We start from the raw sequence: 23,478 nt of genomic DNA, 5'->3' as shown, positions 1-23,478 counted from the left end.
TGCAGGTGCCCTCACCTAATAGGTGGTAGCCAAGAACCCAGGAGAAAATGGGGAGAAAGCAACGAGACACTGGAAAGGGATTTCAATTTGCAGCAAACTAATTACCTCTCATCAGCAAGAAGACTGGATGAAAAGAAGAGGCAATATGTGAAAAATTTCCCAATAAGTCGAGGAAACGTGCAGAACGGACGGGAACCGCCGAAATTACGGTACACGATAAGAAAACCTTGGTGTGGCAGTGTGTGTGTAAACCTTTTTCCTTTTTCACTTGTGTATTAGCTTTTGCAGTGGAAAACCAAAACATGGAAGAAGGAAAAAAACAAAAAAAAGACTATAACCACAGGCTTTCACCCTCCCCCGGACCGCACGAAAAGAGGATTGAAGCCAAGGAGAGAAACGAAGCAAGTCTCAGTCGACTGCCGTCCATCGTCGCGACCGCACGTTTCTGCCCAGCACAGAACCACTTGCTGTTCCACGTCTTTTACTGGTGGATCCTCTCACTCTACCTACGACCTGAGTTTCGATTGGGGTTGGGGGTGAATCAAAACAGCACAAAATCAACGGCAACGACTAAAATTAAAAGGTGACAAAAAACAAAAAGAGCTTGGAATTCGTCTGCTTACATCAGCTTCTTTTTTGTTGTTTTTTTTTGTTGTTTTTTTCATGTTGTGTGAATGACACAATCAAATTCTAACCATCTGGTATACCTGGCATCACCTTTTCAGTGTTTTTCTTGCGTGAAAGAAAATAAAAATCCATTTCGAGGAGAAGGGGTGCCATGTTCTGGACACCAGCTGATCATCACCAGCGACAATCCTAAAACATTTCAAGAAACGACGAGATTATTCTTCAAAAAGGAATTGTTTTACTCTTAATCACCAGGTGAGTCGCAATTATTTCCGATTCCATTTTTTGTTATCGATTTGTGTTTTTCTTCAGCTTGTTTCGGTTGTGCCAGTTTAAAGAAAACTTGAGTTACGCGTCATCACATCAGATAAGAAAAATAGCTCATCATTTTTCTTGGCTGGAAAAGCAAACGGTACATGTTGGCTCGTTTTTATCCGATCCGCAAATAATCTAAAGTCCGTTGACTTTACCCCAAAGTCATTCGTGACTAGCCCGTTAGATTCACGTTTCAAAAATTTTATTCGTATCATTTTTCGACTCGGTTGCTCTTCCAGTTTTTTCTGTTTAGCGTGTGCCCTTGACAGCAAAAAACTTAATTCAGTTTTTTTTCTCTTTGGTTCAAGAGATTTTCTCTCGTTTCGGTTTGTTCATTCTCTTTTTTTTTCTTTCTGGCTTTTGACTGAGACGAACGACGACCTGTTTCTTTCTTCTTCTTTTACCTGCTTGGCCTTGCCTACCTATGTGAGTCATAGGTGTGTTCTAGCCCCTCTCTTTCTCTCTCTTTTGCTTGTCTATTGCACACACACACCAGGTATTCGCCTCCTTTTTATCTTTCTCTTGCGCTCCATCTCAGCTCAAAGATAAAAAGAAAGAAACAAAAAAACAAAAAAAAAAAAGGAAAAGTTTTGAATGTTGTGTGCAAGAGAGAGCTCTTTTTTCTGGTTGGGTTTGCGTACGAAAAAGGGCATCTCTCTCTCGTTTATAGTTTTCTTTTTCTTCTTCTTCTCAGTTTTTATTCATTTGATTCCATGTATGGGCATCCACCCCCCTCAAAGAAGTTGGAAGGAGAAGGGAGGACAAAACCTTATTCGGGCATCAAACAGTCCCCGGCTTTCCACTCTTCTTTCACTGTACACTTTGATAATCCTGTAGATTCTTTTTATTTTCTTTTAAAGGAATTTTTATTTTTGCTTCAATCTTTTAGTCTGTTTATCCAATTAGTTTTTCTTTCTGTTGAAAAGAACATCATCTGTGGGGGGATTTGTTGTCGAGGTGGTTGGCTTTATTTTTTTCCCAGCGTTGTATAAACAAACGTTGATTTCGATCTCTTGGCGTGTTGGATTCGAAAGAAAATGTTTTCCCTTTCGTTTTATCGGGTCATTATTTGAAAGAAAAATGGCCGATTGTTTTTTTGATTAGTCACCATCTCGTCTGAACGGGCCATACAAGACATTGCCCATGAATATTTAATTAGCCTCTTCTTCTTCGTGTTGCGCCTGATTTTCGCTTTCTTCTTCGATTCACTTTGTAGAACTAGAGGTGGCATACATTAAGTGCTTAAACGAGTTGAAACATTTCTTTTACGATTGAATCAAAATTGGATGTGAAGAAAATGAGTTTTTTTTTGGGGGAGCTTTGATTGAAGTTGCACGCGTCCTTTTTTTGTTGTTGAAAAACGGGACCGACTCGTCCTCATTTTTAGGAGGGGTATTCCTTTCGACTATGTTTGTGGCGCGGATGAAACAAACAATGGCGGCTAAAATGAAAAGTCACGAAACCGAGTCATGTGCCGTTTTGATTGGCTAAAGAGAGGGAAAAAAGAGAGAGGTGGATGGCAGCAGCAAGTTGGCGAGAAATCGGGGTCAAACTATTATTGCTGCAGACACAGTAGAGAGAAGCCCGTGATGATGATGTGGCGGGTCGCAGAAGAACACGGAGAGATAAAAAACACTTTCAATCTTAACGAACAATCGCAGTTGGGAAGGGGGGATGTGTCGATTCACCGGGCGTGCACTTTGCCGTTTTATGTAACCCACATTTTCCCTTTTCATTTTGTATAGCGTTGCTTGTTTTAATAGCCTTGCGCAATCGTCTCATTTCATATTCAAATACGATTGTGGTCGTTGCATTTGTGAAACGACGGGTCAATCGATTACGTTTAAACAGCGACTCTATTATTAGAAAATCGTGTGCTGTTGATTTTCACTTTTACAAACTGGAATTGGCTAAACACTACGTACACAACTGATTGACGGCCACCACTCGCTTGTTCCTATTTAAACAAAAAACAACTTGATCGTGCACTCGCTTTTTTATTCAACGTTTTGTGGTTTATTGCTGTTTATTTTCTTCTGGCTATTGAAGCAAACACACCGAAAAACAGCATTTATTACGTGTTCCTTTTATGTTTCGTGTTCGATTCTCGTTGGAAGGAAAAGGTTTGGCTCGTTTCCCAACTGGGTCGCCTCTTTTGGTTTTGCGTTTCGTAGACGTGACTGGTTGTCTGGTTGTCTGTGTGTCTGTGTGAGTGGGCGGTTGAACTATAAACTTCATCAACCTGCCACACATTCCAGACAACCCAAAAACAGCAAATTCGTTTTTTTTTTTGGGGGGTTTTCTTCTTTAAAAAGAAAGTGAAAGGGGGACCTTGTTCTTAAGTTTGGCTGTGCCGTGTTCTGACCTTTATTGTTAGTTTTCTTTCTAACTGAAAGGAAAATAATGATTTCATTTGTTTGGACTAGCAAAAGAAAAGAATTCACTTGACGAGGATTGGGATTTCCCAAACCACACAGCCCAAACTCTTTCATCAACCAGTCCAATCACCATGGATGCTGTCGATATCGACACGATCGACGATGAGGATGTCCTCAAACAAATGGTGAGACAACATTTTTTCAATTTTCAATTGAAATCGATTGGCAAAAAATGAAACGGAACAAATTCCTGTCTAGTGGCAAGTGACGGAGGATTTCGCCGAAAAGAGACGCATCCGCGCTCGCATGTACAAGTTGCGCGAAAAACGCCTCAAGGATTTCTACACGTCGGACGATGTGATGACGGCTGGCAGCCCCTCGGCCGCTTCGCTTCCGTCGCAATCGGCCACCTCGTCCTACAATTACTCGACCAGTAGCGCCACCACCGAAACCATCACCACCTCCTCCTCGTTGTCTGCCATGGAAGACGGACGAGGCGGACGGAGTCAACGGGCAAAGTCGACAAGTCGATCAGAAGCGACGCAACGACGCCAACCAGGAAGAAGACGCCGTCAGTGAAAAGATTCGCCGCAAGAGCAGCGTCCGCACCAAACGCTATCAAATGATTTTGGCCGCGTCCGGCGGAACGCAAGAGTCCAGCCAGACGTCGACGACTAGCAGCAGCAGCAGCAGCAGAATGGAAACGAGCGAACGGGCCATGTCACCCGACTCGCTTTCTGGAAGTCAACTGATTATGGCGGACGGGCCGGGCCAGAAGAGCCTCAACATCCGGCCGGAAGAATCGAATGTTTCCGTCTCATCGGATTCCTCTTACCAGGAATTGAAGTCGTCATCGCGTCGTCGTGAGTTCCAAGAAGGCGACATTTTGACCATCCAACAAGTGACGGAGACGTGGAGGCGCATCCGCGAGTCCGGCCAATCGGCGGCCGTGACTCAACGCGTCACGCTGACGAAGACCACCCGCCAGAGGGTCTCTGACGGGGCCGTTTTGGAGGAGAACGAAGACGAGGTCATCGACGACATCGACGATGAAAATCGAGGCGACTTTAGCGGATCGGACGGAATCACGGCCGTCGACGCGGCTTTGAGGAGGTCGTCCATCATCGCCATAACAAGCACGGACGGCGCCGAGGAAAACGTTTCCGTGTCTAAAAAGAAGTTTGAAACGGGCGACGTTGTCATCGACGACGCCCTTTCCGAGCCGGACTCGCTCGACAATTTGGAGAACAACCTGCCGGAGCCGGACGGTGTGGACAATCACAGCCAAGCGGACAGTTTGGAAATGACGCAAACGACGTTTACGTCGATGACGACGCAGCATCATCAGTCCCACAGTCTCGTTTGCCTGGATTCCGACGTTTCCAATCATTCGGCCGCTGAAGCCGCTGGAACAGCTGCAATCGCTGCAGTAAATATCGAGGAACAAGTGGAGCAACTGATCGTCCCCACCACCGAATCGAAACCAGTTGCCCGATCGAGCAGCAGCAGCGCCACGAGATCGAAACGGACGCCGTCTGAATCGCCGTCGCGTGGCGCCACCTCTGCCTCGCCGGCCAACAAGAAACGCGCCGATTCAGCCGAACTGCGCAAAAGTACGGCCGCGTCTTCTTCCAGCGGGTCGGGCAGCCGCACGGGATTGGGCGGAATCAATCGCAGCGCCAGCGGGTCTTCCACTAGCGCTGGCAACACGACCAAATCGAGCAGCAAAACAACTGCGACGGTAACGGCCAGCCTGAAAGGCAGCAGCAGCATCCCGCGTCTCACCAGCACGCCCATCTCGGCCCAGAAAGGCAAAAAGACGGGCGCCACTGCAAGCGAAGCGGCGGTCCAGGACGATTCAGTCACCGAATTCCTGCAGCTGGAGAAGGAAATCCAAGGCGAGAAGGTGGTCAATGAAGAAGCCAAAACGACCGCAGGGAAGCGGCCCGTCAACGCGTCCGGCACCCATAGACCGACGACTCCAGTGACGAGCCGCAAAGCCGCGGCCGATCCAGCGTCGACGAGATCGACTGCGACATCGAGCCCTCGCGTCCAGCCGTCGTCTTCCTTCTCGTCTGCGGATAAGAAAGTGGCAACGAAGAAAACGGAAACAACGACGACGAGCGTCAGCAGATCGTCTTCGTCGGCCGCGTCGGTGAGGAAAGAATTGGCCAGTCCGTCGTCGAGTAAGCCGACGACGGTGCTCGGCCGGCCGGCCATGATCCGCACGGTGGAGACGACCAGGACGATCACGGTGCGCGATCGCGACGAGGATAAGCCGTGGAGGATGAACTCGAGCAGCAGTTCGAGCACCAGATCGAACAAAGGCGTTTCGGGCATCGGCCGTCCGGCCCGCAAGGACCTGCACAACAACGTCATGAGCGTCGTCGAGAAATATGTCGATTCTGAAGGTTGCGCTCTGCATGGATCGCATCCGCACATCCATGACGACGTTGAAGACGTTGAAGACGTTGAAGATGTTGGTCACGGTCATTCACCATCTCCTCCCCCTGCTACTGGTGCTGCTACTGCTACTGCAACAGCTACACCAACTGCAACTGCAACTCAAGTGGTTGAGAAACCGGTCCAGGAGGCAAAGACCAGTGACGAAGGAGAAGAAAACGAACCAGTGGCGCCGCAGACGAACGGTGTGGCAGAAGAGGATGGGCCGGCGCCAGCTGTCGAGGAGCCGTGCACGGAACAAGTTGTGGCCGAAAGTGCTCGTCGAGAAGAGAACATGGAACGGCCGAAAAAGTTGTCGGTCATCACCACGGGTTCGTTGGCGCCGACGGACGGAGGCGCGGAATCGGCCACGTCGCCGTTGAACAAGAGCGGAAGTCGATTGTCGGTGGCCAGTCCGGTGCTGGGCAGTCCGTCGGTCGTCAAGAAAGCGCGTTCTCTCTTCCGTTCCGATTCGATGGAAGGGCCGGCTGTCGAGTCTGCCAAAGCGGAAGCGGCTCCTCCGCCAGCGGTGCCCACTGGCGGCACGGCCAACATTTCCAAAATCCGGTCGTCGTTTGAGAACGCCACGACGACAGCCACGTCGACCATCAAGCGTGAAAACACGAAACTGTGGGAACCGGCGGCCAACAACCCCCGCATCCACAAACTCGAACCGCGTCCGCCCAGCGTCGTCGCCGTCGTCAGAGATGGCCAGCCCGATTCGTGGAAATCGCCCGTTCCCAGCCGCAGCAGCTCGGCCGGTTTGTTCACCAAATCGCGTTCACCATCGCCGATCAAGGATGTCGTGGCCGTGGCGACGGTAGCGCCACCTGGACGCCAAACGACGCCAACGCCTCAGGAATCTGCTGCACCGGTTGTTGACGACGTGACGGCCGTTGGCGGCGGCAGCAGCAGCACCGGCGTGAAGGCCAAGTCATTGAAGACATTGAAGATTTGACTTTATTGGAGAACATGTTGAACACGGCCACCAATTACGACGACAGGAGTCGCATCCGCGCTCACATGCGCATCGTCAAGAAGAAACTGGGCCTGGCCGTCTCTTCGCCCATGCCGACGCGCAAAGCAGCAGCGCCGGCCCCCAAGACGTCCTTCTCTGAACCAGCGGCCAACCGCAACAAGTTGGCCGACGTCAAGAGGAAACCGTCCGAATCGGCAGCTGAAGCCAAGAACGAACCGGTTCATCAAATGAGGACGCCGGCAGCAGTCGAACCGGTGCCAGTCGAACCGGTTTCAGCCGAACCAGTGCCAGCCGAGAGAGCAGCAGCAGCAGCGGAGCTTGCGGTAACGGTCCAGCGAGATGAGGTGGCCGTGGTGGAAGAAATGCAAATGAGTTCGGTCTCGACCACATCAATGATGATGACGACGATGACGTCGGAGACGAGCGAGTCGAGCAGCCGCAAGTCGTCGATGACTCAGCAAGAGCAGACGCAGCAGACGAAAGTGCGCAAAATCAGCCAACCGTACGACTGCCGGTCGGAGACGAAAGAGTTCGTGCCCCGCGTGGCCGAAGAGCAGCAGACGGTGACGGTGGCTGGACAGGTGAACGGCGACGGTGGCGCCACTCCAGTGTCGTCGTCCGATCAAGAAGGGTCGTCGGAGACGAGCAGTCCGCGCATGAGCCGAGCCCCGTGGCGTCGCCAATCGTCGGAGGCCAACATGGTCAAGACGCCGACTCATTTGCCCGAACCGGAATCCAATCCGGAGACGCTGGACATCACGTCCAGTTACGGAACGGGACCCATGGATGAAAATGGACGTCCGCTTTTCGGGTTGGGCGCCCTCCGCCGCCGCCCGACCAAGCCCTTGAACATCACCGGCGCTGATGAAGGTATTGAATCATTGCATTGCATTGATTTGTATTGTATTGTATATCGTTTGTATATCGAAAAGTGTGAATGACACTGACTGTTTGCCAATGACACTGACGTTTGCCAATGATTTGCAATGAGCAGGGCAGCAGAGTCCACAGCCGATCATCATCGAACGGTCGCAAACGTTGACCGAATTGCAGAAACTGCACGAATCGCAAACTGTCCAATCGAAAGGTGACACGACTTTCTATTCATTTGATGTGTCGTTACGTAACGGACGTTTACGTTTTCCAGGCGAGTTGGAGCCGGTAGAGAAGCCGCGCGCCAAATTGCGCGACACTTTCACCAACTGGACGGACACGGAGGCGGACGGCGATCGCGCCGAGCCCATCATTAGCGAGCGCAGTCAAGCCCTGAGGGAGATAATCCGCATTCACGAGCAGCAGGTGTCGAGCGCCGAGGCGACGACCGTCGAAGCGCCGCCGCCCTCGCCCACCCGCCCCAAAGCCAAACTGAAGGATTCGTTTGTGGCGCCGAGCCCCGACTGCGCCGACGAGCCCGACCCGTCGTCGTCCGCCATCGAGCAGATGATTGAGCGCTCCGAGTCGTTCCAGACGATCGTCAAGCGTCACCAAGAGTTGTCGACGTCGCAGACGCCCACCGGCCCGCAGGCGTCGCCTCCCATGAAGCGGCCCGGCATTTTGAAGAAGCCCAAGGACTGGTCGTCTCCGTCGCCGCAAGAGGTCCCCTCTCCCGTCAAAGACGACCAAGCGATGACGTCGACGTCGACGTCTTGCTCGTTGTTGACTTCGTCCTCGCGCAAGACGTCGGTCGAGGTGTCGTCGGCCGCGACGCTGGACTCTGGTGGGGCGCGCAAAGCCAGCGTCGAGTCGAGCATCGAGATCCAACTGAATCCGGTGCAGAGCTCGTCGATCGTGGTGACGGAAATTCCGGCTCCCGCTCTGATGGAGCGCCGCAGCAGCGGAGCGGCGCCCACTTACAGCACGGTCCAGTACAACAGCGTCCAGGACGTGAAGATGGACAACCGGCGCGGATCGACGCACCAACAATATCAGCAGCAGCAGCCTCGCAAGTTCTCCATCGAAGTGGAGCCTTCGCCGACGATGCACACGTCGAGCGTGACGCTCTCCACGGCGTCGACGGCGTCCAAGGCGCCAGCGCCAGCGCCGATGAGCAGCCGGGCCGTGCCCGCCGTGGCATCTGCGCCTTTCGTTTTGTCAGGAGAGACGGCGGGACATTCCGTCCGCTCCACGTCGACATTCCAACTGTCTACTTCCGGTCGAAACAGTTCCGTTGTCACGTCTCCGATAATGGCAGCGTCGGTTGCCGCAGTGGCTGCACCCGTTCCAACTGGAGACGATCCGACGCCGTGGCGCAGAAAGTCCATTCCGAGAGAACCGTCCATTCCCCGAGACGCTGCTGCTGTGACGTCGACGGCCACTTTTATTCCAGCTCCAGCCCCAGCTCCAGTTCCAGTTCAGGTGGCCGAGATTCCGTTGGCACAGCCGCACCAGTCTGTGCCTACGCGAGTCAGCACGGCCAAAATGTCCATGCAAGAAACGCTCCCACCAGCTGCAGTTCCAGCTCCAGTTTCGACCTTTGTCAGCTCTTCGCCGCTGACTGTCCGTTCCAATCGCATCTCTTCGTCTTCCGTCAGCGGCACCGAGACTTCCAATTTCCAACGGCACGGCAGCATCAATCAGCGCTACCGTCCCAGCCAACCGGAGAACAATGCGCCGTACGGCTCGGGCGGAGTCAAGCCTTCGCCGGAGCCTCCGCGTCAAAACGCTGGCGGCGACGGGCGCGTCGGTGCGCGCCCTGGCGCAAAAATTCCTGGTGACGGGCGAAGAAAAGAGTCAAGCGCAAGTGAGCAAATCGTCGGCTTACCCCAAGGCCGGACTCATTTACCGGTCCAATAGTTTCCGCTCTCAAAACAATGCGGACGGCGCTGGTGGATCCATTGGCCTGGTCCGCTCTGAATCGCTTCGCATCTCACCTGCCCGGTATTTTTATTTTCTTTATTTCTAATTTTGATTTGTTTTTGTTTCAAATTGAGAAATTGAGAAATTGAACGTCTACAATGAAATTTCGAAAATTAAATTGAAAAAAAACCCCCAAAAATAGGAGCCGAGTGTCGATGGACCGGCAAAGCCAAGAGCGCAACGTGGATGAGCCGTTTAGCGCCTTGTCTATGACGCGGAGGGAGAGCAACACGTTGATGTCGAGCAGCGAACGACGCACTTCTTCATCTTACAATCAGTCGACGTCGTCGTCGTTGGTTGTCAATGGCGGTCATGACGAGCCGTTGATGGTGGCGACGCCTGCCGACTCTTTGGCTTCGTCGGCCACGTTCACCACCACCGCCACCACGTCCAAGTCTTTTCTGCAGGATCGCACGCCAGTCAGAGGGATGCAGGACATCATTGGACGCATGCGCGCAACCGACGCCGGTATTTTGCTTCGTTTTTTTCCTTTTCTTGTTCATTGGCCGTTTCACTTCCTCTTTCAAGTGCTAGAAATAGCCGTCGAAAGAGGACCAAAGTGAACCTGAAAAAAGAAAAAGACAAAAAAGAAAAATGAATTTCTGGGGACGGCCAAAGAATCGATTGTTTGGATGGAGGAATGGCATTGTCTCTTTTGTCCTAGCCAGTCAACATGACGTGGACTGCCTTGATCTTCATCTTTCTCGTTTTGTTGACGTGGTACGTCTTGTGCAATCATTTAGGGTCGGCAGTTGGCAGCAGCGAGGACGAACGGTCGCTGTCTCTGCTCAACAAACTGATTGGAGCGCAGATTTTGGTGCAGTGCACGGAACAGGCGGCCACGTCGGCCGGTGTCGCTGGCGGCCAACCGTCGAGACCCGAAGCGTCGCTCCAATCGTTCAGCTCTTGCACCGAACAGCGAAGCGCCGATGGAACGGTACAAACTTTTTCCTTTTTCTTTATCTTTTTCATTATTTCTGTTTGTTTTTGACGAGCTGTTTGGCTCTTTGCAAAACGGTGTCGCGTCCTCAATTTTCTGCCCAGTCGTTGTATTCAAATTCTTTGGCTCCTGTCCATTTCACCTGTTTTTCTAATTCGTTTGCTCTACAAAAAAGGACGAGTCCATTTGGTCGGTCAGTCTGCGAAAGTTTGTGAGTTAAGAAGAAATGAAAAAAATGAATCCACTCAATTTTGGTTTTTTTTTCATGTCAAGTTGCCAGCGGGGACAAGGTTACGTCAATTTTCATTTAAAAAGGGTGTTGGGTGACTCATCATTTTTAACGTGTGAACACGATTGCGTTTGTGTTCAGCAGTCGGCCAAACGAAAGAAACTCGTTTTTTTGGGGGGTTTTTTGGCCTTGATCCACAATCACGCGTTTGTTTTGTTTCGTTCTTTGTTACGTGATGTTTTGTTGTGTGTTGCGGTTGACAAGCCCGTGACTAACGCAGCATCTTTTTTTTGGTTGTTTTCGCTGCTTTCGCATTGGTGCGTGCAAAAATAGTTCACTTTTGTCGGATGCCATTTCATCCGATTGGCTCTCGAATCGTGTTCCCTAACGTCTGTGCGAAATTCAAAGAGCAAAGTGGGTCAAGTGACTGTTAATGACACGAACGCGGGCACGAACGTGTTTAATAAGGCCAGTTCAGTTTGTCTCGTTCTTGGCCTTTTTTCGTTTGTCGTACAAGGGGAAAAGTCGTTTGGCTTTTTGCTTGACATTTCAACAGATTAATCCAAATGATAGCCGGTTTGTTATTCGTTTGTGTTTTGTTTTCAAATCCGCGTCCAATGTCCAATGTCCAATGTCCATGGTCCATGGAAATCATGTTTTATGACAGAGACAGAGCGAGAGAGAGAAGGAGCCTGGCCCGATTTGGTTGTGCAACGAACGAAAAAGGCGTCGCTTTTCTCGTCGAAAGACAAAAACGCACACCGAACAATCGGAATGAACAGACAGGACATGGTGAAAGGCTTTTTTTTATTTAAATGTTAACTTGTAACTTGAACGGCCATCCAATGTCTGATGCAGAAAACCACACGCGTCTTCTTTTTCCTTAAAAAATTAAAATCTAAAAATTCTATTCGCTTGTTACGTTGGCAGCCAAAAGCCAAAATGACGACGACGTGATGGATGGCCTCTCGGTTGCAGATAGCAGAAAAAAGATGGTGTCCTCTGAGGCGGTGCGTGACTCACGCGCAGCTGCTCTTTCTATTGTTGTTTACTGCCTCTACTCGCAAGTCCCCAACTCTTTCCATTCACGACCAAAGAAATCCCCTTCATTTCACCGATTTCCATTGATTTCATGGCCCTGCCATCGTCACACGCGTCTAATGTTTCGTGATTGGTGTGTACAGAGATTGAGCCGGACGTCGACCCAGCAACGAACGGGATCCTCTTTCGAATCGGGACAAGACGAAGACAGCGGCGCATCGTGGACCCGTCGTTCTTCCTCGACGGCCAAATTCCAAACGACCAGCACCGTCCACCAGCCGCAGCAATTCAACATCACTGCCACCATCTCCGATGATCACGTACGTTTTTTCAATTTTCCCCTTTTTATTTGATTGGTTTTTTATTTTTTTATTTTTTGGGGGTAAGAGAAGAACCCTGGCTAAGTTTGGGATAAATGTCCAGTTGGGTTAGACATCCGCCTTATGTTAAATTCCCCCCCCCCTTAAAAAAGAATTCCCTTAGAAATGATGGGAAGATGGAGGCCAAAGAGGCAATTTGAACGAGTGGCAATCTGCTATGAATTAAATATGAAGCCACTTGGGTTCTTTTCAAATCTCTCGTTTTTCTTAACATTTCGTTTGGACGGAAAGTGGGGGAGGGGTTGGACTCATTTTGGCGTGTGGTGATAGTAGGGCGCGGCCTTGTTCTTCATTTGTACAGCAACACACACGGCATCTTATTTCTCTCTTTTTTTGTTTTCATCGTTCCATCTTTGCGATGACATGCCGCTGAAAACAAGCGAATCCGAAAACGGAATCGAGAAAAAGAACAATCGCTTTGACTCGAATGTCGACAACACACGACCACATTTGGTTTGTTTTGATTGTTGTTTTTTTGGAGGGGGAGACAAATTTCTAAATCCTTGGCCATCGTGTGCTGCCCTTTTTGTCGGTGAGTTTGAAGCAAAAGGATCGAGGCTATGTCGTCGTCGACAGTTGATGTTGGGGTGTGTCAGGTCGGAGGGAAGAGGAGCGCGTGCACAACGTTTCGCTCGTCTCTGTTGATTGTTGTATTTTTAAACGTCAAAAACTGGAGCAAGGCGAACGGGCAAAAAAACAAAAACGGAAACTCTTGTTCGGCGTCTGCGCTATGCAGTTCGTTGGCCAGTCGGAGAAGGGAGGAGCCAACAAATGGGGCGCAGGGGGTGAAAAAGAAAGGAGGCAAGAAAGAAAAAAAAGAAAAAAAGGGCGTTGTCGGTCGGTGGGCTGACGGTACTGGTGCCCTTGTAAGGACAGTCTGCCTTATATTTTTTTGTGTTCTTCTACTTGGTTTTCCCCTTCACGGCACACCAAGTGTTGTGCCTCCCCCCACCCCGTTCCGCCGTCAGTTCACGCAAAAGACAAGTTCACCCACGAAACGGGGGCGCAGTCGCGTTTGCACCTCTTCTTGTGTCTGTCTGTGTGTGTGTGTGTGTGTGTGTGACAGGCAGACACACGGCGGTGGCGGCGGCCTGGCCGGTTTATTTTTAACGGTGGGGGCCAGACGGAGCATCGGCGATACACAACAAGGAGGTGAACGTTGTGAGGGGTGGAGTCTGGAAATTGTTTGTTTCCTTTCTTCTTCTTTTTCCCTCAAGTTTTACTTATTTCTGTACCTTTTTTTTCTCTCTTCTCTTTCTCTCGTTTTAAAAAAATGTAAAAGGAAAAAGTGATGGAAAAAAGACAGCCAACAGCAAAGAAAGGTTTTGTGTGTTGTTGCGAGTGGTCCTGAGTCACGGCGTCAGTCCGTCTTTGGCTTCGGATCCGTCCGGTAGAGAGAACAAATCCCTCTGCTATTCTCTCTCTCCCATTCTTCTTCTTCCCCGTTTTTTTTTTTATTTTGAATTTCGGTTCTTCTTCTTCTTCTTCTGTCTTCTTCTTCTTGATGGATGTCAGGCATTAAACGAAATTTTTTTGTTTTGTTTAATAACTTCACCTTTTAGCGACTCCCCCTCTCTTAAAAAGAAAAAAGAATATTTTCTTTCGAATATTAACACGGATATTCCGTGTGCCAACGAAGACAGCGACGTGCCATTTCACACTTTTGCACCCATCGCCGAGTGAATTCCTCCAGTTTTCATTTCGTCTGTTGACGGATGATTTTCCTTCATTTTTTGCGAATCAAAAACTGTGCGCTCTCGTGTTTATGTGTGTGTGTGTGTGAACATTGATTAAGAACAAGAATTATCTTCTTGCTGGCCACGCCCTCGTTTGATTTGATTAGATCGGAAACGGCGCAGGAGGAATCGGAATAGGCACAGGAATGGCGCAAACTTCTATTCCGGGCGTAGCTGCTGCTGCTGCTGTTGCTGGAAGCCGGGCGGGTTGCGTGATTGACGGCATCGACATCAACACGTGCACCGACGATTTCAAGCTCAACGAACTGGTAAGTTTTGATTTTCGAACTGCCCTTTTTTTGTGGTTTTTTTGGTTTAAACATCTCTGGAAAAGCTCATTTTTAGCACAAGAGTTTTGGGGCTAGCGATGAGACTCGTCATCGTGTATTTGTTATAACGGCGTGTGTGCAACGTTTGACGCAATCATGTGACACGCACACGAGCAAGAAAAGCAGCAAAATGGACGGCGAGTTGTTGCTTAGTAACGACCTTTCCCTTGCAGCTGCACATCTTTTGTTGTTGAAGGCAAGAAGAAGTTTCTCTGTGTGTGTGTGGGGTGGGGTGGGGGGAGGTGAAATGGGCTCTTTAAAGAGAAAGAAGAGGAAAGCTATTTATAAAACTATTGCCTCGTTTCTCGCGTGTTCAATGTTGTCGGCCGGGCAGGGCTGGGCGGGCAAAACAGGAAGCAAACAACTACCGACGAGATAAGCAAATGGCCAAACTGATCATCGTCATATTTGTTTTTTTCCTAAATAAGATCGAAAAAAAACAAAAAACATGAAATGCATTTCTTTTTCAATTTTCGTAATGGATGGGATGGCCGCACTTGACAGCTGGATAATTGCAACGATTACGAGACGAGACGCCAAATCCGCGCCCGCATCAAGACTTTGCTCAGCGACGTCAAAGGTAAACGCCCCATTTCTCCCTTTGCTATCCATTCGTCAGTTTTGGCCGACATATCCCGGATGTGAATTGCCATGAATTTGTGTTGGTTTTATTTATTTCTCTTTCTCACTTCTTTGTCCTCTTTCTCTTCTCGTCGTCTTTTCTTTTTTTTTCATTGGAACAATTTCTTTTGTGATTATACACAACGAGACGTGTCATGTGATTGGCTGGCCATTTTCTTCGAACGCAGCGCAATCAGATGAGAGGCCAACAACAAAAACAAAGAGGAAAAGAAAGCAAACAGACACGTTTCTTCTTCTTCTTCTTTAAAAAAACAAACAAATCGGAAAAACTTGTTTTTATGTCGAGTGGACTAATATCTTCTCTTTCCTGTCTCCTTTGCAACATTTCCCACCCAAACCCCTTATTCATCCCTTATTATTCTATTATGTAGTACCCGCTATCTTCCTATTTCCTGGAACCCAACTCTTTTCTTTGTCATCATTTCAGATTTTTAAATCGAATTAATCACGGGCTGGTTTGATTGTTTTTTTCTCTCTCTCTCTCTTTCTGGTGGTTGGCACATTTATTCAATTCTATTCAGTCCACGATGGCGACTCTTCTTCTTCTTCCCACTCTTCTTCCCACTCTTCCTCTTCTTCTTCTTCTTCTTCTTCTTCTCATTGCACTGCAAATTCGTCCAATGTTTCATCGGCTGCGCTATCGGCCGCACCATCGGCCGCCCACAGTGACGTCATGGACTGGGTCCGTCGACAAGCGCAAACACACGGATCGACGACTTCCAACGAAAATCATCAAGCACAAGCTGCTCTCGCTGTTGATGCTCCACCAATGAATGAATTACCTGTCCATCATCCGGCGGCCATTCAATCGCAAGAAAGCGGCGAACTGTTCGATTCTGGAACGGAATCCGGCGAAGATTCGACGACGCAGTCCAATCACAGCCAGTCGGATTTGAATAGTTTCATGGCCAATTTAGCCAAATTGTCGCTGGAACAACAGCAGCTGCCGCAGACTTGTGTTGCATCCTCGTCGGCGTCGGCGTCGACGCCATCCAACGGGCCGGCCGCTGGCGATTTCCTGCGGCAGGTGGACAGCGTTTTGGACCGACTGAAAACGTCGCTGCAACCCGACGACTTGGCCGAGTTGAACGTCGGTCCGTCCACCGACCACCAAGAGGTTCTCCACCAGCACATGGCCTCTGGCGGATTGGACAAGCAGTGGAGGATCCATCCGCAGCAGCAAACGGAATTGATTGGCCTCATTGACCGATTGAAAACGTCTCTGCATCACCTACAATCGAGCGACCCGACGCCCGCCCCAAGCTCATCTGCTTCCGCTTGTTTATCTCCTTCCGGTACTCTTGCTCCACCGGTTGCCAGCACCGGTTGTACAGTTGCTGCAACGTCACTTCCAACCTCGGCTGCGACAGCGACGACGATGACGATGATCGTGAAACCAGCGGATGGAAACGGGAAAATCAATCCCGATTCAAATGACGTCGAGAAAAGGACCAATCAAATGTCGGGAACGACAAACACGATGGTGACGGTGGCCAGTCCAGCCGGTTCCGCTGCGTCGCTGTCCGGCATCACGTGCGTCAAATTGCGGGCAAAGACGTTCGCCGCGCCGCCAGCGGAGCGGCCGCTTTCTCGTCCCAACTCGTTCCTGTTGAGCGTGTCGTCGAAGGAGGCGACGACGACGACGGCATCGTGCGAGCATCGACATCACCAGCCGAATCGGCTGTCGTGGCGCTCCAGTTCGGAGCCCAACACGCCCGTGACGAGTCCCAGTCCGACGCCGACTCCCAGTCCGCTGCCTCCGCCCAAAGTTCACTGGCGATCGCCCATGGATTTCCTGGCGCACAGCACGACCACCACCACTCCGGCGTCGAGCCTCCGCCCCGTCTGGTGTCGCTATCCCTCCTCTTCCGCCAGCGGCAATTCAGCGACGGCGGCAACGACAGTGACGCCAGCGCAAGCCAAGATCAAAGTGTTGGAGAAATCTGGCATTCGAGGCCGATTTGTGCAGCCCGAATTGAACCCGGCTCCCGTCGTGACGCCGAAAACTCCAGCGTCCGCCGTCCGCTTGCCTTCCTTTTCCTTAAACAAAGTGCAGACGACTGGATCGCCGCCGTCGGCCTCTCGCCAACACTCTCGACCTCAAACGCCGCAAACGCCGCCTGTGACTACGCCTGTGACTACGCCTGTGACTACGCCAGTGACGCTGGAACAACGGCCTATGACGAGCCAACAAGATCCGCTACGTCCAGTCCAACAGAAGGCGCAACGTGTGGCTCAGCATCACGAGCGTCACGCTGAAAAGAAACAGGAACCGGAACGACCGGTTAGGCAAGAAGAGCAGCCGCAAGAAGAGCAGCCGCAAGAAGAGCAGCCGCAAGAAGCCCAAACAGAAGCCGAGGACACAAGTCGAAGCGTCGGCCGCAATAAGAGCAGCTCGCACGGACCTTCCAGCGTCCCTTGGAAGGTCAAGTTGGCCAAAAAGAAAGCGGAAAGGTCGCAGACGTCGGCCGCCATGGATGGCCAAGTCAGCGTCGATTTGCGCAAATCGATTCGCCTGGCGGCGGCGACGCGCAAGTCGATGGAAGACGTGCGCCAAAGTGTGGCGCCGTCGCAACCCAACGCCGCAGCGGCCTCGTTCAAATTGACGTCGCCATCGGCTGGCGCCTATCCCCTTTTGAAGCAGAAATCGATGGGCGAGTTGTACGCGCCCAGGTTGCCGAAACCGTTCCAGCGAAGCGAGAGCGTCGGTGCGGCCGCCTCGATGACGGTCACGCCGCTCAACACGCCGCTCGGCACGCCCGAAGCCAAGTCGAGTTTGCTCAAGAAATTCAACTGGAACAGCAGCCGCAGTTCGTCGGTGGATCGAGCCGCTTCCGATTTGTCCTCGGCGCCTCAGACTCCGCTCTCTCCGGATCTTCCCTCGCCCGTCGTCATGGCCGCCGGCCTCAAACCGAGCAAGTCCGGCCACAGTTGGGTCCTCTCCATGAAGACGGCGCACGCCCCAGTTGCTTTTAAAGCTGCCGTGCCAACTCCCCCTGCTGACACTGAGGTTGAAGAGCCAAATGCGGAAGTTGAAGAAGCCGAAAAGAAGGAAATGATTAACGAAGCGCCATGATAAAGTGGCCAATCAAAAGGAAATGGTTGAAAGCCACCGAGATGAGGAAAGTGAGCAAGAAGAAGGAGACGAAGTTGTGACGGTGGGCGTTTTGAACTTGGGCTCGAAAGACGAAGCGGCCAAAGTGGCCGAACCGGTCCAACTGGTGGATGTCCAACGACAGTCGAGCACCGACTTGAAAGCCGATCCGTCGGCCGGATTGTTTACACCGGCCGAGACGCTGCAAATAGCCATCCACAAGGCGGCCATTAAGGCGTCGCTGAGTCGCCAAATGTCGGAGCGCAACGTGGGCGAACCTTCGTCTCCGCTTTTGATGCCCGAATCGCCAGTGGACAAAACGGCCAAAGTCAATGCAGCCGAAGCCAAATCGAAAACGACTGCGGTGGTGGAGGCGACCAAAGGCCACAGCCATCCGTTACTCATTCGGGCCACCACTTCGCCCAAACTGACTGCGCCTTCTTCGCTTTCCAGCCTCAAACCTGTGGCCGTCGTTCCGCCTGCCCAGTCTAGCCCAGTCTACCCAGTTGCAAGTAAAGAAAGAAGCTAATGCGCTGCCGGCCCCGATCGATTCGAACGACAACACAAAGTCGCCAGCAGTGAAATCAGCGCCTCAAGCGGACGAAAGCAGGACGGCCGAGGCGGATGTGACAAATGCCGCGATGCACAGCGAGTTGCAAAAGGCGCAGGAGCAGTACATCAAAACGGCCATGGCACCCATGCCAACCTGGAAGGAGAGGGCCCGTCGTAGCAACACGGTGGCCTTTTCGCCCGGCTGCGGGTCGTCGTGGAGGCCCGTCCAAGCTCCCAGCCGGCTGACCATCAAGACGGAAAACGACCGCAAATTTCAGAGCCTCTTCCAGAAGAACGCGGAGCCTTCAACTGGAGGCTTCCAGGCGCGTCCGCTGCCGTCGGATCCTTCGGCCGGCGGCATGTGGACCAACAAGTTTGCCAACATCCGCTCGTCGTTCGAGTCGCGTCCCAATTCGACGTCGACGACGCCGACGCAGAGTCGCAGCCGCAGGTCCAGCGCCGACGACAATCAATGCGTGGCCGTCACTTCGGCCCACATTCAATTCCAGGTGAAGCCGCAATTGCAGAAAGCGGCCGCCCCACCGTCGCCGACGATTCCCCCCGCAAAGGCCAACCACCGGCCGGACGTGAAACTGGAGCCGGAGACGGAGACGGAGCCAAAGCCAAAGCCAAAGCCGCAGGCGTCACCGACGCCACCGACGCTGAAACTCGAAACAGAAGTGATGAAGAGCCCCGTCAGAGTGAGGAAGCCGGAAGAGCCGAAACGGGCCATTGCGACGGTTGCCGTTGTTCCAAAAGTCGAGCCGCTCCATCTTAGCAGCCGCACGAACGGATCCATCCGTAGCTCGTCGGTTGGTGGAACGTCGGTCGGTGGAACGTCAACCCGTCAGCCATCGCCTCTGGTGACGCCCAAACGGCCGGAAGAGAAGAAAGATGCTGCCCTCCAGCGCCTTCGGATGACGGTTGAACCTTGTGTCGCACCGACTGCGGCGTCCGCTCATCACGGCCAGCCGGGAAAGATGAGCTCGGCCAGGACGGCCATTATTGATGGCGGTGGCGGCGGCGGCGGCGCATCATCCGCAACAGCCGCCACGTTAATCAAGAGTTCGAGCGGCCGCCGCTTGCGCAACGAGCGCTCGTGTTCCTCGGTTCGCACTCAGTCGAGTCTGCGCAGCGATTCGAAAGAGGAGGACGACGACGTGGAAGCGGATCAAGAAGGAGACGACGAGGCTTCGTCTTCGTCCAGCTCGTCAGACGAAGCGGACGAAGTGGATGATGGGGGTGGATGGCGTCGTTGTGCCGTCGGTCAAAGTCCAACCGCCCACGCCGGCCTCCACGTCCAACATTTCCGGCCTCAAGAATTTGACGAAAATCCTTCAAAAGTTTTCCGTTGCAGACGATGCGCCGCGTCACGTGCCCAACTGGCCGCACACTCGTCTGGCCGCCTCTTGCGGCGGCATTTTGAAGAAATCCTTTTCCAGCCACCAAATTCGTTCGACGACCACCCCTCCGGCTCTGGTCGGTGGCCTCCTCCTCAACAACAGCAACGACTTTGGACTGTCGCGCACCAAAAGTTCGTCCGCTTTCGGTCCATCTGCCGTTCCTCCTCCCAACTCTCTGCCCCTAAAATTAACGCTGACCGGATTGAAACCGGATCATCTGACAATCCCCAATGCGACAGCGTCGCATTACGTGGATGCGCCCGGCCCGACCTTGGTCGGCCTAGTGGCCCGCAACGTCATGTCGTCGGCCCACTCGACGGCGGGCAGCAGCAGCAACAACAGCATTGCCAGTTCGGCTCTCAATTACGCGGCGGCCAATTTGAAAGCGACGGCCTCGCCGTCGGATCACTCGCCCACCAGTTTGCTGATGAAGAGCGTCTCCTCCTCGCGCATCGTCACCGGGGCTAAACAGCAACTGGAGAGACCCAAGAGTCTGATCATCAACACGAACGTGAACTCGTTGGCCGCGCCCGACATATCGCCGGGAATGTTGCGTCGCAACCCGTCGCTGGGCACGAAACAGTTCGAAGCGTCTCTGTCGCCCGACAGCGCCGAGAAAAAGCAGCGAGAAATTTTGCAATTTTTCGGCACGGCCTCGTCCTCGGCTTCGGCTTCGGGGCCGCCCCCGTCTCGGCCCCGATTGCGGCCCCGATTGCGGCCAAGGATCGGGGCACGTCGTCGACCAGTGCGAGTCCAAAACCAAACAGTTGCGTCACGAAAACAGCCGCCAGTCGCAGCCGATCGGTGCTGACGAGCCGCCAGTTTTCATTGGACAACAACTCTGGTGGCAGTGACGTGGACGAGTTGTTCAATCAGTTTCTGGCCGACCAAATTCTCAGTCCGGAAGCAGCCGGCCACCGTTCGGTCCATTCGAATGAAAACCCTTTGAGCCATCAGCCGGTGGCCGACCAGCAGCGCCGCCAGCATCAGCAGCAGACGAGTCGAAACGCAGTCGACCATCGGCACTCGAGTGCGCCGGCCAAGAACGAGACCGGCCCCAGCAAATTCGCCGACCGCCGACGGGCGTGGGAGGCGTCCACCTGCGCCAGCATCACTTTGCATTCGAGTTTGATGATGAGGCCGTCGGAGAGCAGCAACACATCAAGTCGTGAGTGGGACATGCGCATCCGCTGCATCTGCTCTGTTGTCACCTCCTCTCCTGTCTTATCCATCGCAGTGTCGTTTTTCATTTGTTTTTTTGTTTTTTTGATATATTTGACTTGACTTTTCAAGTGACGCTCGCGTTTCAAAAAACAAAAAAAAAAGAAAGGAAAAGAAACCATTGACTTTGCCACCTCCATCTCTTTTGCCCTCACTCTCTCTCTACACGACCTCATCCGGCAACATCATCCAAAATGATGTCGTTTTTATTCCTTGCAGGCGATGGAGCATGTCATTAACAATTGAGCATCTTACATTTTTCCTTTGTGGTTGACATGTCTGTCCTTTTTTCTTTCTTTCTTTCTTTCTTTTTTTTTTTTCCGTTTCCGTCTGTTTCCGTCCGTTTGACTCACTGGTGGTGATGGCTCCATGTTTCGCCAGTCTTTTGTTTTCATTTTCATCATTCACCTGTCGATGCGTTGAGTTGCGAATGACATCGTCCTTTGGTTTTGGACGAGGCGCACCTTGTTTGATGTGTTTTGTCCGCCAGAATGCTCTGCCCATCAACACCGTGTCGTTTCTTTTTCTTGTTTTTGTTTATTATGATTAATCAATTGTTGCATTTCCGTTAAGCTTTTTATTTTATTTATTCATCTCTTGATTTTTTATTTGTTTTCTCCTTTGTTTTTCGTCTCATTTTTTAACGCCAGATTTCTAAACTGCCCCCGTGTGTTTGAATTATTCAGGTCCGGCTGACGTGATCCAGCGCAGCAGCAACAACAACGCATTCGGCTCGTCGACCGTCCAGTCCAAAACTGAAGGTAAGCCAACTCAAAATCGTCAGATTTATTTTATTTTCCCCCGAAAAAAAAATTTTATGTTGAATAATGAAACGATTGTTTTCACGTGTGGTGCCATCTCGCGGTGATCAGTGACAATGACGCGTCAGTCGAATTTCACTCGATCCGGTCAACCCGGTCAGTCGGCGTTCAGCAAATTCCAGCAACTGGATCAATCCGTCAAATCGTCGACGAGGTAAACAAACTAAACGCACAAAACACAGTCCTCTCCCTCCGTCCCCACAACCAGATTATCAAAAAGAAAAAAATAATGAAAGAAAAGGGGACGATGGATTAGAACAGAGATGGCAGCACGCTATTTTATTTTATTTAATCGCCTCTCCCTCTCACAAAAAAACAAAAAAAAAAGCGTCTGTTTTTGTGTTTGGCGTTTTGATTATTGCACGCGGCTTCGTTTTTCGTTTGTTTTTCGTGTGTGTGGTTCAACCGATAGCGCACACCGTCCAATCTATAATTAATATAATAATAATTCTATTTGAGTAAAGTAGCCTTATATAATATCGTCATAATAATCATTGCTAATCTGTATACTCACCAAATTAGTAATTCGATCATAGCGCCCTTTTGTGTTTGGATACTCTTCTCTTTTTACTATTTCAACCCCCTTATCGAATTAAGTCTAGAATTATTAAGCCCCTAAACAGCTAAAGCAAAGCAAAGCCCAAAAAATGCGCAGTTTTATTTAGCTCCCATTTTCGCCGATAAAAAGAAAAAGAAAACGCACACACACTTACACACGAAATGAGTGAAACCAAACCCCCCGACCCATTCTTAGTGGTAATAGCATTGCAACAGCGACTGGTGGATTTGGTGGTGTGGCGCTACTCGGTGGCCAGCAATTCGAAACGAAACCAACCAGCCGGCCAACGACACCGAATTTCTTGACGGTACCCGCCAGTCCGAGGCCCCGTCTCAACACGGCCGAAATCAAAGAGAGGATGCTTAATTTTTGCAAACGAGCCACCGCAGACTATCAGGTCAGCTCCTCTTATCAATTAAGCCTCCATCCATTTACACACACACAGACACACACAGACACATTTTTCATTTAGTCCTTGGCCTCCAATCATAATATGATGTTTGGATTTTAATTCATTACTCAAATGTTAATTCATCTATCCATCCACGTGATTTTTTATTTTGATGGTGGTGGACCCTCAAAACTTTATATCTTTTCTTTTCGGCTCTTTTTTTTTTTTCTTCTTCTGACTTTTTATTTTATTATTATTTTTTTATCTCTGCGCTATCAGCTGATTGTGACGATATTTTCCTCCTCCCAATATTTCTAAAACAAAAAAGCTTCTTTTTTTCTTATTTTTCAAAATTGTACTATTATTTTATTGCGTTTTTTTTTGTGGAATTTGATTTATTATCTATTCGTCACCTTTCATTAGGAACCAAAAACAAAAAAAAAAAAAAAAATAGAAGAAAAAAGAAAAACAGTTGATTGATGGGGTGTGTGTGTGCCAATACATTGTCGCATTGCTTGATTTGCTTTTTACGTGTTGCATGAT

The 23,478-nt window shown here is 50.9% G+C and overlaps 1 protein-coding gene across 1 annotated transcript; it reads left to right on the top strand.

Annotated features, from left to right (window-relative positions):
* Positions 1-5: 5 nt before the first annotated feature.
* On the top strand, positions 6-23,454 carry LOC116936108 (mucin-5AC). Its single transcript, XM_045174801.1, is given in 23 exon segments — positions 6-209; positions 280-583; positions 726-882; positions 3,367-3,505; positions 3,579-3,806; positions 3,808-6,636; positions 6,678-7,611; positions 7,736-7,828; positions 7,889-9,390; positions 9,392-9,618; positions 9,740-10,065; positions 10,341-10,534; positions 11,951-12,127; positions 14,031-14,192; positions 14,757-14,832; positions 15,416-17,957; positions 17,959-18,508; positions 18,510-19,784; positions 19,786-20,626; positions 20,629-21,111; positions 21,851-21,925; positions 22,037-22,139; positions 22,740-23,454. Coding segments are annotated over 20 exon segments (12,948 nt in total). The 5' UTR covers positions 6-209; positions 280-583; positions 726-882; positions 3,367-3,451; the 3' UTR covers positions 23,017-23,454.
* Positions 23,455-23,478: the final 24 nt, after the last annotated feature.

The sequence above is a fragment of the Daphnia magna genome, linkage group LG1 (genome assembly GCF_020631705.1).
Source record: "Daphnia magna isolate NIES linkage group LG1, ASM2063170v1.1, whole genome shotgun sequence".
NCBI classification, from domain to species: Eukaryota; Metazoa; Arthropoda; class Branchiopoda; order Diplostraca; family Daphniidae; genus Daphnia; species Daphnia magna.
The sequence above is the reverse complement of the archived record's forward strand: the minus strand, read 5'-3'. Positions and strand labels throughout refer to the sequence as shown.